The 14,223-nt window shown below is 39.5% G+C and overlaps 1 protein-coding gene across 5 annotated transcripts in view; it reads left to right on the top strand.

Moving 5' to 3' along the window:
* Window positions 1–14,223, top strand: part of CACNB4 (calcium voltage-gated channel auxiliary subunit beta 4) — a 266,875-nt gene that overhangs the window by 218,038 nt on the left and 34,614 nt on the right. For all 5 annotated transcript variants that reach the window (XM_059052303.2, XM_067026037.1, XM_059052305.2 and 2 more), the window contains 2 exons: window positions 4,560–4,690; window positions 12,798–12,874. In XM_059052303.2, the coding sequence (XP_058908286.1) occupies window positions 4,560–4,690; window positions 12,798–12,874 (208 nt within the window). The remainder of the gene's footprint in view (window positions 1–4,559; window positions 4,691–12,797; window positions 12,875–14,223) is intronic.

Here is a 14,223-nt window from a genome sequence, read left to right as displayed (position 1 = left end):
CACTTAATGTCACTAAGACACTAGCACTTACCCTCTGGTCCAAAACAAGATGTGCACAGCTAATATATAACAATTTGAAAATCACTGTCTTTCAAAGCTCTGCATTCTACAATAGCATCAATGACACCAAGACATATACATTTTAATTTTTTTAACTATATGATAGCAAGTAGGTCAAACACTGGGATGTCTACAGATGTCTCACTGTCTTTGCATTGTGCCCATGTGAACTGGGTGAAATTCTACATTTGTTCCTTTGTTCCATTCACGATATAGTTCTTGAGCATTTAGTGTGTGCTAATGTTGGCAGATATTGTCTGACAGATGTTGTCTGACAGCTGTAAACAAAGACAGAGTACCTTCCCTCATGGACTTAAATTCTAGTGGGGAGACAGATAATGAAAAAATAAATCATTATAAATTGTGAATGCTTTGTGTAAAAAATGAACTGGATGCTGGGAATCTTAAAATATAGGGATGAGGAGGTTATATACTTTTAAATATAGGGGTGATCAGAGAAGACTTTCTGAGTATGTGACCATTAAGCAGGGTAGCCAGCCTTAAAAAAAAAAGAAGAAAAAAGAAGCCTTCTAAGGAGAGGAAACAGCATATGTAAAGGCCCTGTGGTAGGACAAAACAAGCTGGCACAATCAATCAACTGGAAGAAGGTCATATGGCTGGAACGCAGTGAGCCAGTAGCAGGAAACAGAGTTGTAGAAGTAAGCAGGGCACAGGTCAAGTAGGACCTTAAGGTGATGGCAAGACTTCATATTTTATTCTAAGTATAGTAAGAAGGCACTGAAGAGTTTAAAAGCAGAGGAGTGGGATGAACTTATTTTTTGAAGGCTATTCTGATTGTTGTAGAGACAGTGGATTGGAGTGGGATAAGTACGGAATCAGGGAGACTGTTAGAACCATTTTAGATGAGAAATAATGGGACTGAGCTGTTCTGGTGTCAGTGAGATGGAAAGAAGTAGACACATTTGACATATATTGTGGAAGTTCAATGATCATTGCTGCTGATGGACCACATGTAGGAACTAAGATTGAGGAGAAATCCAAGATGATCAAGGAAATCAAGTTTTATGAATTGAGCAACTAGGATGGAGTTGACCAGGGTGGAGTGAGGACAGATGGGAAGGGAGGTCAGGGAGTAGGCATCTCAAAGGAGATATGAAGGAGGAAGTTAGATGTAAGAATTTAGAGCTCAGAGGAAGGGGTTGGGCCAAAGATATAAATTTGGATCATTAGTTTATCCAGGTGGCATTTAAAGCTGAGGTAATGACTGAAGTCACCTAAAGAGAGAGGAGAGGGAGGAGAGAAAACAGCCCTGGATCAAACTCAAAGGAATTCCATCCTGCAAAAGTGGGGTGCATGATAAGATTCAACAATTAAGGAAAAGGAGAAACATGAGATTTGGGAGGAAAATCAGGACAGAGCAAGGCATGGACATCAAGAGAGAAGAGCGTATCCAAAAGGAAGAAGCAACCAGCTGTGGCCAGTGTTGCGACATGTCACCTAAGACAAGGAGAAAGGAATGGATGTCGGGTTGGCAAAGTGGTCCGTAGCAAGGAAGTCACTGGGTCCATTGTCTGGAGTTGTGGAGACAGAGAGAGACAGAAGCTGGATGGAGTGTGACGAGGAGAGAAGGGGAGTTAGGAAGTATATTTAGCAAGCACAGACGGTGCTTTCAAGGGAGTTGACACTGACCGGGCAGTAGACTGAAGAGCGTATGAAGTCAAAAGAGGTTTCCTTTCAAGATGGGAGCTATCAGAGCACCAGAACATGCTGCTATTAACCACCAGAGAGAGAGGGAGAGATTGATGGGAAAGGAGAGATAGGCAAAGGAGTAAAGATTTTGGTAGTCAGGAAGCGTGGGATCCAGACCCCAAGAGGAGAGACAGACCTCTGATACGAAGGGGAACACTAATTCATTATAACACGCAGGAAAAAGATGAGTGCAGGCACAGACAGCTCAGAGCCTTGGTTACAAGAAGCTGAGGAAGCACTGAGTTGACGGCTTCCGCTTTCTCAATCGTGTATGTGGTGGGGATATCCATATTTGCCTCGAAGACAAGGACTCTTTACCTGAAACATGTACCCTGGCATCTGAATGGTTACGTTGACTGTCTCACCATCCCCATCAAAAATATTTGATTATTCATTAGTTGCTTATATTCATTAGTTGCTCATACCCATCGTTTCCAAGGAGAAGCAGCACTTTAAATGGTAAGAGAAGTTTTCACATATTCCATGCACACTACTCACACCCTTATCCCCACCTTGCTGTATTTTATTGCTTTCCACCATTACATCAATCTTCTCCATTTGTCCAGTTGGTTGCTTTTTTGATGTATGTGCTCCTTGATCAGTGACTTTCTCTTGTCTGGCAGTTTGATGTATGGTATTGAGCTGGTAATCCTATGTGGATTAGAGCCACTTGTTTTCATGTCTTGAAATCGCAGATAAGGAAACATCTTAGAAAGAGAAGGTGCTCATCATTTTAGGGAAATGAGAAGGATTGGAACAACACTAAGGTGACCTTGCCAGAAAGCTGGCATGTGCTCCCAGAATATCAACACAAAGGAACATATTTCTATAATCGAGTTGTAGCCTTTCCTCTCATCCATCACCTAGAAGACCATTTGGTATGCTCTGTTATAAGTACTGCCTCAGTAATGAAAAGCTTCAATGCAGAGAAAAGCTACAGCTCTCCTTATCACATATACCAAAGGACCGGCGATTTAAGCTTTTGAACATACAACGCAGCTTTCCCCAAAGTGGCTCAAAGAACTTTCATTAACGTTAAGTCAGATTCTCACTGTTTCTTAGAACTAAGGTAAAACATCTTGGGAAGTTGTCTTAACTACTTCAGAAACCCCGTAACGTTGTTTGGATACGTCTTAGTAAGTTAGTGTTCTGGTGGGCTAACTTGATTTCCGGAAGTAACTTAAGCGCTAGGAAACTATGACTCATTGTGTGTTTTGTCCCTACCACAGTAAAATTTAAATTCCTGGTCTGTGCACCAAGCATTCTGAAAGGGTCTCCCAGTTGCCTTTTGTTAATTCCAAAATAAACGGGCCTGGTATTTCAGGCCTGTTATCCTGAAATAAACAATGGAAAGATGGAAGAAACTGAGACCTAGGTTGTTCAAGATTTTATATTAGGTCAACTCTTTTCTTCAGTGCAGGCTCAGACTGCATGCCTTGCGGGGCCTTGTGTAGGAGCTGTGTGCATAACAAAGGCCAAATCTCTAAATCATATCTTTTTGCTTTTGAGTGTGATGCTGTTACTCAGAATTACTCAGTTACCTGGAATTTCATGCTTCGATGATTCAACAGAATCATCCATTCCTCCTTCACAACGTGTCAATGTCATATACATATAAATTCTACCGTTCTCTGAGCTAAGCAAAATATACCATAGAGAGTTACATTTCGAAAAAACTAAATGCTTTCTGGATCAAAGAGAGAGAGTTACCTTGCCCAACACTGTTAAAGACAATAAAGGAAGTTTTTGGAATTATCTCTGGAGGATGTAAACAGTAGGACTAATATCTCCTTTCTAGAAATCACCTAGCAGAAACCTTCCCTTGAGGCAGGTAGCTTGGATTAAATGTGCCTCCTGCCCTAGGATTCAGCTAATCTATCATTACAAATGCAGTTTTGCTGGCCCATCAAATAGGACCATGTTCACCCCATATTGGCTGAAGCCTTTGTGTGGGTTTGTTTCCCAAGTTTATATGTCATGGAACTTTATTTAAGTGGAAATTCCTTCATTCCTGTTGGGCCTCAGGCCATTTGGAGATTATTACAAAAATTCCACTTATGTATAATATGCTTAGCCTTTGCAAGAGTAGGCTTGTTTTTCTTCAGGTAGTACGATGGACCTTGATTTGCAAACCTATATTTGGAAGATTATAATTTTTCCCCAGAGAGAGTAGAATACAGATAGTAATGGTGGAATTTTTACCTCAAAGCTTTCGACAAAAAACAGACTCTTCAGTGTACTTCGTCTTAGTCTTGTCTATCCTGTCTTCCAGAGTTCTAATTACATTGGTGCATATTTATCCATGTAAAATCTATTCCTTAAGAATTGGCTAGGGCTTCTTGACAAGGACCAAAGGAATCCAAAGGTTAAGACCTGACTTTAGCCCAGGGATTGACGAACTGTGGCTCACAGGCTGAAACCAGCCTGCTGCCTTTTTTGGAAAAAAAATTTGTTGAAGCACAGCCGGGCTTACTAGTTTACGTATTGACTGTGGCTGCTTCCACACTATAATAGCAGATTACAGTAGTTGCAGCAGAGACCATATGGCCTGCAAACCCTAAAGTGTTTACTATCTGGGCCTTTAGATTAAAAGTTTGCTTTCTTCTATGGACTCCTCCACCCCAGATATATATAATATAGTATAATATACTATAAATAGTGTTTGTATATGTAATATAGTATAGTATAATATTATGTAATATAGTGTTTCATTCTTTTGGTCCCCTGAGATTAATAAATGTGAAGATCAGTGAATTACTGTTGATAGCAGTTTTATTCCTGCATTCCAGAAATATAACAATGATTGGTGGATAGGAAGGCTGGTGAAAGAAGGCTGTGAGATTGGCTTCATCCCAAGTCCGCTTAGATTGGAGAACATACGGATTCAGCAAGAACAAAAAAGAGGACGTTTTCACGGAGGGTAAGGCTCCTTCCTTTCTCTAAATTTTTTTGGAGGAAGTAGGAAAATTAGGTGATATTTTCAAGTTTGCTTGTTAGGTTAAACATATATGCTTTCAAAGTAAAAGCTACTTTTCTGTGTGCAAGGTGTTTCTGAAATTGACACAAAGGGGTTTCAGATAGTTCACTCTCCCGGTTGTGTGCTGAAGCCTGCACACCCCTGGAATCAACACGAATTCCACAGTGGAGTCTGTTTTCTGTGGCTTCAGCAAACCCTCCTGGGAACCTAAGCTTTCCACTGTGAGAGTCGTGTAGGGCATCCTTTCTCAGTACAGTAAGTGGGGGCCTGGCCTGACCTGGCATCATGGCTCTTCTTGATTAACTTTCAGAGACTCTCTTTCAAGTGGGCACAGAATGCCATGGCACATGCAGTACCATCCCGGGACTAGTAGCACTTTCTCCAGGGTTTTCTGTGGCCGCTGCCATCACTTGGTACTGGGGGTAACACTCTGTCCAGCTTCAGATGAATTAACCTCTAGTGAACTAATGAAGTAGCCACAAAGATCTCAGAGTACAGGTATTTAAAGGTCCCAGGGATATAAGCAAAGCCTGAGAGGAGAAATCAGAATCATACTGAGCCTGCGTATATTGTGAGCCTACATTGAAGCACTGATTTGGTATGTGTTACCATTTTTTGAAAGTCCTAAAATAGAATCAGTTCTTTCTCTTAACTCTCAACCTCCTTTTTCTATTAGATCCTTTTCTGTTTCAAAAACTCATCTGTTCTTCAGGGGCCCTTTTGCCTTTGTCATAATGGGAACCTCTGAAACAGCGATAGGAGATCACAAAAGTAGAGTGTTAGCCCACTTTTAATTATCAATCTTTTTTAGTATATAACATGCCTATAATATTATTAATGATTAATCCCTCTTATTACTTCTTCTCTAGACTTTTTGTCTCTCATGCCACTCCATTTGGGAACACATGTTCCTGTCTCAGGACCTTTGCAATTGCTGTTTCCTTTTACTGGACGCTTTTCTTCACTTTTCCACTGGATCACTCCATCTGCTTTAGATCTTAGTTAAATATCACCTTTTCAATGACCCCTTTCCTGCCACCATATTTAAAGTTGAATCCACTTCTCTTCCCTTGCTTCCTATCTCTCTCCCAACTCACTTTTTTCTCTTTTGCACTTATTACTATCAGAAATACTATATATTTACCTATTCATCTGTTTGATACTGATATTTCCCGTTAGAATTTGTCTGTATAAGGGAAGGAATTTTGTTTTTCCCCCCACTGTTGTATTCCTAGTTTCTAGGACAGTGAATACTCGATAGATATTTGAATGAAATAATAAATGAATTATTATCACCATTTCCAGTTATTCTGCTATTATTATTATTATTCCATAAAATTATTTTACACTTCTGAACTAAAGGCTTACTTTGCCCGCAGGTGCAAGAGTAAAACCAAGAGCTCAAAGACATGATCTTCTTTTATCTTTATACCAACTGTGAAGTATAGTTTCTCCTTCTAGAGATGGGGAAACTCGGGCACAAAGATATGATATGGTGTGCCAAGGTCCCATGACTAGTAATGGGCAAAGCCGGGAGCAGAAATCAGATTGTCCTAACTCTGGGGACCATACTTAAGCCCTGAAGGAAGGGACACTGGAGAAGTGCAAAGGTGGGCTCCTGAGGGCCCTGGTGGGCTCCAGGGAAGCTTCCCAAGCCACATGCAGGAACCAATACCGATGAGCTGCCATTCCATTTCATAATATTATCATGACCAAATCTTACTGCCAGTTCTTAATTCTGATCCCCACATAAGAAGTGCTTCTTCCAGGTCTTACGGCTTGTTTTGAGCTGTGTTTGACATCCAGGTAGTGTAATGGTGACCAGTGTTGGTTAAAAAGACAGTCCACAAGAACATTCCTATTAGTGATTCTTTTGCCTCATTTCTGCTTTGAGTAATTAGGAGACATACTTTAGCAAAATATTTCCAGGTCCTAGTTTCCCACTTTCTCTGAGAAAGGAGGTCAAAGAAAACATTTGGGCAGATCCTTGAAGTACTCTATAGCAGGACTTGGTCTGTTTTGAATTACTTAGTGGATTAAGGCCAAAGAAAGCTTTGTACTCTCAAGTTCTATTTCCAAGGAATCTGGGGAATGAGTCTTTCTGTTCTTTGAATTTTATTTTATTAATTTTTTTATACAGCAGGTTCTTATTAGTTATCTGTTTTATACATATTAGTGTATACATGTCAATCCCAATCTCCCAGTTCATCCCCCCACCCCCCACCCACTTTCCCCCCTTGGTGTTCATGCATTTGTTCTCTACATCTGTGTCTCTATTTCTGCCCTGCAAACCGGTTCATCTGTACCATTTTTCTATGTTCCACATATATGCGTTAATATACGATATTTGTTTTTTTCTTTCTGACTTACTTCATTCTGTATGACAGTCTCTAGATCCATCCACGTCTCTACAAATGACCCAATTTCATTCCCTTTTATGGCTGAGTAATATTCCATTGTATATATGTACCACATCTTCTATTTCCATTTGTCTGTCGATAGGCATTTAGTTTGTTTCCATGACCTGGCTATTGTAAATAGTGCTGCAGTGAACATTGGGGTGCATGTGTCTTCTTGAATTGCGGTTTTCTCTGGGTATATGCCCAGTAGTGGGATTGCTGGGTCATGTGGTAATTCTATCTTTAGTTTTTAAGTAACCTCCATACTGTTTTCCATAGTGGCTGTATCAATTTACTTTCCCACCAACAGTGCAAGAGGGTTCCCTTTTCTCCACACCCTCTCCAGCATTTGTTGTTTGTAGATTTTCTGATGATGCCTATTTTAACTGGTGTGGGGTGATACCTCATTGTAGTTTTGATTTGCATTTCTCTAATAATTAGTGATATTGAGCAGCTTTTCATGTGCTTCTTGGCCATCTGTATGTCTTCTTTGGAGAAATGTCTATTTAGATCTTCCACCCATTTTTGGATTGGGTTGTTTGTATTTTTAATATTGAGCTGCATGAGCTGTTTATATATTTTGGAGATTAATCCTTTGTCGGGTGATTCATTTGCAAATATTTTCTACCCTTCTGAGGGTTGTCTTTTCGTCATGTTTGTAGTTTCCTTTGCTTTGCAAAAGCTTTTAAGTTTCATTAGGTCCCATTTGTTTATTTTTGTTTTTATTTCCATTACTCTAGGAGGTGGGTCAAAAAAGATCTTGCTGTCATTTATGTCAAAGAGTGTTCCTCCAATGTTTTCCCCTAAGAGTTTTATAGTGTCTGGTCTTACATTTAGGTCTTTAATCCATTTTGAGTTTATTTTTGTGTATGGTGTTAGGGAGTGTTCTAATTTCATTCTTTTACATGTATCTGTCCAGTTTTCCCAGCACCACTTATTGAAGAAACTGTCTTTTCTCCATTGTATATCCTTGCCTCCTTTGTCATAGTTAGTTGACCGTAGGTGCATGGGTTTATCTCTGGGCTTTCTCTCCTGTCCCGTTGAGCTATATTTCTGTTTTTGTACCAGTACCATACTGTCTTGATTACTGTAGCTTTGTGGTATAGTCTGAAGTCAGGGAGTCTGATTCCTCCAGCTCCATTTTTTTCCCTCAAGGTTGCTTTGGCTATTCGGGGTCTTTTGTGTCTCCATACACATTTTAAGATTTTTTTGTTCTAGTTCTGTAAAAAATTCCATTGGTAATTTGATAAACATTTCATTGAATCCTTAGATTGCTTTGGGTAGTATAGTCATTTTCACAATATTGATTCTTCCAATCCAAGAGCATGGTATATCTCTATCTGTTTGTGTCATCTTTGATTTCTTTCATCAGTGTCTTATAGTTTTCTGAGTACAGGTCTTTTACCTCCTTAGGTAGGTTTATTCCTAGTTATTTTAATTCTTTTTGTTGCAATGGTGAATGGGATTGTTTCCTTAATTTCTCTTTCTGACCTTTCATTGTTAGTGTTTAGGAATGCAAGAGATTTCTGTGCATTAATTTTGTATCCTGCAACTTTACCAAATTCATTGATTAGCTCTAGTAGTTTTCTGGTGGACTCTTTAGGATTCTCTATGTATAGTATCATGTCATCTGCAAACAGTGAAACTTTTACTTCTTCTTTTCCAATTTGTATTCCTTTTATTTCTTTTTCTTCTCTGTTTGCCATGGCTAGGACTTCCAAAACTATGTTGAATAGGAGTGGTGAGAGTGGACATCCTTGTCTTGTTCCTGATCTTAGAGGAAATGCTTTCAGTTTTTCACCATTGAGAATGATGTTCGCTATGAGTTTGTCATATATGGCCTTCATTATGTTGTGGTAGGTTCCCTCTATGTCCACTTTCTGAAGAGTGTTTATCATAAACGGATGTTGAATTTTGTCAGAAGCTTTTTCTGCCCCTATTGAGATGATCATATGGTTTTTCTTCTTCAGTTTGTTAACATGGTGTATCACATTGATTGATTTGTGTATATTGAAGAATCCTTGCATCCCTGGGATAAATCCCACTTGATCATGGTGTATGATCCTTTTAATGTGTTGTTGGATTCTGTTTGCTAGTATTTTACTGAGGATTTTTGCATCTATATTCATCAGTGATATTGGTCTGGAATTTTCTTTTTTTGTAGTATGTTTGTCTGGTTTGGGTATCAGGGTGATGGTGGCCTCATAGAATGAGTTTGGGAGTGTTCCTTCCTCTGCAATTTTTTGAAAGACTTTGAGAAGGATGGATATTAGCTCTTCTCTAAATGTTTGATAGAATTCACCTGTGAAGCCATCTGGTCCTGGACTTCTATTTTTTGGAAGATATTTAATCACAGTTTCAATTTCATTACTTGTGATTGGTCTGTTCATATTTTCTATTTCTTCCCGGTTCAGTCTTGGAAAGTTATACCTTTCTAAGAATTCATCCATTTCTTCCAGGTTGTCTATTTTATTGGCATAGAGTTGCTTACAGTAGTCTCTCAGGATGCTTTTTGTTTCTGCGGTGTCCATTGTAACTTCTCCTTTTTCATTTCTAATTTTATTGATTTGAGTCCTCTCCCTCTTTTTCTTGATGAGTCAGGCTAAAGGGTTATCAATTTTGTTTATCTTCTCAAAGAACCAGCTTTTAGTTTTATTGATCTTTGCTATTGTTTTCTTTGTTTCTATTTCACTTATTTCTGCTCTGATCTTTATGATTTCTTTCCTTCTGCTAACTTTGGGTTTTGTTTATTCTTCTTTCTCTAGTTCCTATAGGTGTAAGGTTAGATTGGTTTTTTTGAGATGTTTCTTGTTTCTTGAGGTAGGTCTGTATTGCTATAAACTTCCCTCTTAGAACTGCTTTTGCTGCATCCAATAGGTTTTGGATCGTTGTGTTTTCATTGTAATTTGTCTCTAGGTATTTTTTGATTTCCTCTTTGATTTCTTCAGTGATCTCTTGGTTATTTAGTAATATTTTGTTTAGCCTCCGTGTGTTTTGTGTTTTTTACGTTTTTTTTTTCCCTGTAACTGATTTCTAATCTCATAGCGTTGTGGTTGGAAAAGAAGGTTGATATGATTTCAACTTTCTTAAATTTACCGAGGCTTGATTTGTGACCCAAGAGGTGATCTATCCTGGAGAATGTTCTGTGTGCACTTGAGAAGAAAGTGTAATCTGCTGTTTTTGGATGGAATGTCCTATAAATATCAAGTAAATCTATCTGGTCTATTGTGTCATTTAAAGCTTGTGTTTCCTTAGTAATATTCTGTTTGGATGATCTGTCCATTGTTGTAAGTGAGGTGTTAAAGTCCCCCACTATTACTGTGTTACTGTCAATTTCCTCTTTTATAGCTGTTAGCAGTTTCCTTATGTATTGAGGTGTTCCTATCTTGAGTGAATATATATTTATAATTGTTATGTCTTCTTCTTGGATTGATCCCTTTATCATTTTGTAGTGTCCTGCCTTGTCTCTTGTAACATTCTTTATTTTAAAGTCTATTTTGTCTGATATGAGTATTGCTACTCCAGCTTTCTTTTGATTTCCATTTGCATGGAATATCTTTTTCCATCCCCTCACTTTCAGTCTGTATGTGTCCCTCCCTAGGTCTGAAGTGGGTCTCTTGTAGACAGCATATATATGGGTCTTGTTTTTGTATCCATTCAGCGAGCCTGTGTCTTTTGGTTGGAGCATTTAATCCATTCACATTTAAGGCAATTATTGATATGTATGTTCCTATTACCATTTTCTTAATTGTTGTGGGTTTGGTTTTGTCGGTCCTTTTCTTCTCTTGTGTTTCCCACTTAGAGAAGTCCCTTTAACATTTGTTGTGGAGCTGGTTTGGTGGTGCTGAATTCTCTTAGCTTTTGCTTGTCTGTAAAGCTTTTGATTTCTCCATCGAATTTGAATGAGATCCTTGCCGGGTAGAGTAATCTTAGTTGTAGTTTCTTCCCTTTCATAACTTTAAATATATTGTGCCACTCCCTTTTGGCCTGTAGAGTTTCTGCTGAGCAATCAGTTGTTAACCTTGTGGGAGTTCCCTTGTATGTTATTTGTCATTTTTCCTTTGTTCCTTTCAATAATTTTTCTTTGTCTTTATTTTTTGTCAGTTTGATTACTATGTGTCTCGGTGTGCTTCTCCTTGGGTTTATCCTGCCTGGGACTCTGTGTGCTTCCTGGATTGGGTGGCTATTTCCTTTCCCATGTTAGGGAATATTTTGACTATAATCTCTTCAAATATTTTCTTGGGTCTTTTCTCTCTCTCTTCTCCTTCTGGGACCCTATGATGCGAATTTTGTCGTGCTTAATGTTGTCCCAGAGGTCTCTTAGGCTGTCTTCATTTCCTTTCATTCTTTTTTCTTTATTCTGTTCCATGGCAGTGAATTCCAGTATTCTGTCTTCCAGTTCAGTTATCTGTTCTTCTGCCTCAGTTATTCTGCTATTGATTCCTTCTAGTGTAGTTTTCATTTCTGCTATTGTATTGTTCATCTTTGTTTGTTTGTTCTTTAATTCTTATAGGTGGCTGTTCTTTAATTCTTCTAGGTCTTTTTTAAACATTTCTTGCATCTTCTCAATCTTTGCCTCTATTCTTTTTCTGAGGTCCTGGATCATCTTCACTATCATTATTCTGAATTCTTTTTCTGGAAGGTCTCCTATCTCCACTTCATTTAGTTGTTTTCCTGGGGTTTTATTTTGTTTCGTCATCTGGTACATAGTCCTCTGCCCTTTCATTTTGTCTATCTTTCTGTGAATGTGGTTTTCGTTCCACAGGCTGCAGAATTGTTCTTCTTGCTTCTGCTGTCTGCCCTCTGGTGGATGAGGCTATCTAAGAGGCTTGTGCAAGCTTCCTGATGGGAGGGACTGTTGGTGGGTAGAGCTGGGTGTTGCTCTGGTGGGCAGAGCTCAGTAAAACTTTGTTCCACTTGTCTGCTGATGGGTGGGGCTGGGTTCCCTCCCTGTTGGTTGTTTGGCCTGAGGCGACCCAGAACTGGAGCCTACTCGACTCTTTGGTGGGGCTAATGGCAGACTCTGGGAGGGCTCACACCAAGGAGTACTTCCCAGAACTTCTGCTGTCAGTGTGCTTGTCTTCACGGTGAGCCACAGCCACCCCCCTCTGCAGGAGACCCTCCAGCACTAGCAGGTAGGTCTGGTTCAGTCCCCTATGGGGTCACTGCTCCTTCCCCTGGGTCCCAATGTGCACACTACTTTGTGTATGTCCTCCAAGAGTGTAGTCTCTGTTTCCCCCAGTCCTGTTGAAGTCCTGCAGTCAAATCCTGCTAACCTTCAAAGTCTGATTTTCTAGGAATTCCTCCTCCTGTTGCCAGACCCCCAGGTTGGGAAGCCTGATGTGGGGCTCAGAACCTGCACTCCAGTGGGTGGACTTCTGTGGTATAAGTGTTCTCTAGTTTGTGAGTCACCCATCCAGCAGTTATGGGATTTGATTTTATTGTGATTGCGCCCCTCCTACCGTCTCATTGTGGCTTCTCCTTTGTCTTTGGATGTGGGGTATCTTTTCTGTGAGTTCCAGTGTCTCCCTGTCGATGATTGTTCAGCAGTTAGTTGTGATTCCTCCCCTCTCGCAAGAGGCAGTGAGCGCACGTCCTTCTACTCCGCCATCTTTGGGGAATGAGTCTTAAGTTCCTTTTCCGTATCTTAGGAAATCCAGTGGAAATTCTTCTTCAAGTCTTGGAGAAATGGTATCAGGGACATTTCGAGCAACCCCCACATCAACAGGTGAGGGTTTCACTTACACCTTTTTTTAATGGAATGTATTCCTTTCTTAAAATTTGAAAATACATGCAAGTATTTTTACTAATTTGGAAGCAATTTAAAGACTTGACTTAAAGATTTTTCTACTTAACTTTTCATTGCTCGTTTGCTTTCTATGGTCATTTGATTTGATTTAAAGGGTACTTGTGGTACTAGAAATTCAGATTATTGTAATATAATTTTGTAAAATCTTATTTTCCCTCTATTTTATAAATCATTCAGAAGCAAGTTCATTATTCCATCCAGAAATCCAGCAGACTTTAAGATGGTGAGGGCCAATCAATTAAAAAGTTTTTACAAAGTTGTAAAGTCTGAAGAAAATGCTCTGTTTAAGTCTCCATGTAAAACTTTAGGGTGTGTTGGTACAGCCTGGGCTGTGGAGGTGGAGAGGGTTGAAGCAGAGAATGAAGTTGGGCCCAGGTGACCTCACTTCTGTTTGGACAGCAGACAACTGAGCCCTGGAATTAATGGCAATGAAGAGACAATGGTGGCCCAATCAGGAGTTGTATATTTAGAAACTGTGGAGGTATCCAAGCAGGAATTTTTCTTCCACCACATTCCCTGACTCCTATATGCTCATTTCATTCTGCCCAGAATTCATGCTGCATTAAGTCATCCAGGATTACCAATTCAGAATGACAGATCCAAGGTCTATCCTGGTCTATCATAACTACAGGAAACTGGATTGATTCTGGAACAGATCTGAGTATCTGCGTCCTTGTTCATGTGAATCCCAATTTCCATGGCTCTGAACCAAACTCTGAGTCCCTGGGTTGTCCACAAATGGACTGGACCTGATTGGGTGGCCACAAAGCCACTTTAATCAGATATTGAGTATATTTTGCCTCATCCCCATTTGTTGGACATTTATGTCATTGCAGCTTTTCACTATTACAAGCAAGAAAGAACAGGAATAACTGATTATAAACTTACTTGAAATTAAGAGCAACATAGGAAAAATGTGTCAGTATTCTGGGAAGTGAGCAGGAAGACTTAAGAACACAAAAAGAACCACAAAATTTTTTGATAGTTCACCAAAATTACAAATCCAAAAATAACTAGTGAGTGAGGTAATGATCGTTATTATCCAAATTGTTATTCTAAGTTTCTTTTTATCAAATTTGATTTGTCCAAGTTGCTGTCAGCCATACTGCATGGTGTGTCCAGCACAGGAACAACCCATGGCCTGTGACTGGCCCAGCCAATGTTATTATGAAATCCGCCCTCCCCACCCCACATGAAATCAGGATATAAGGCCGTTCTAACGGAGAGGAAGTTGTCTTTTTTTGCATTTGTCTTCAAAATTGGCCCAA

This window comes from Kogia breviceps, chromosome 2 (genome assembly GCF_026419965.1).
Source record: "Kogia breviceps isolate mKogBre1 chromosome 2, mKogBre1 haplotype 1, whole genome shotgun sequence".
Classification (NCBI taxonomy): Eukaryota; Metazoa; Chordata; class Mammalia; order Artiodactyla; family Physeteridae; genus Kogia; species Kogia breviceps.
This window is presented reverse-complemented; position numbering and strand designations above follow the sequence as displayed.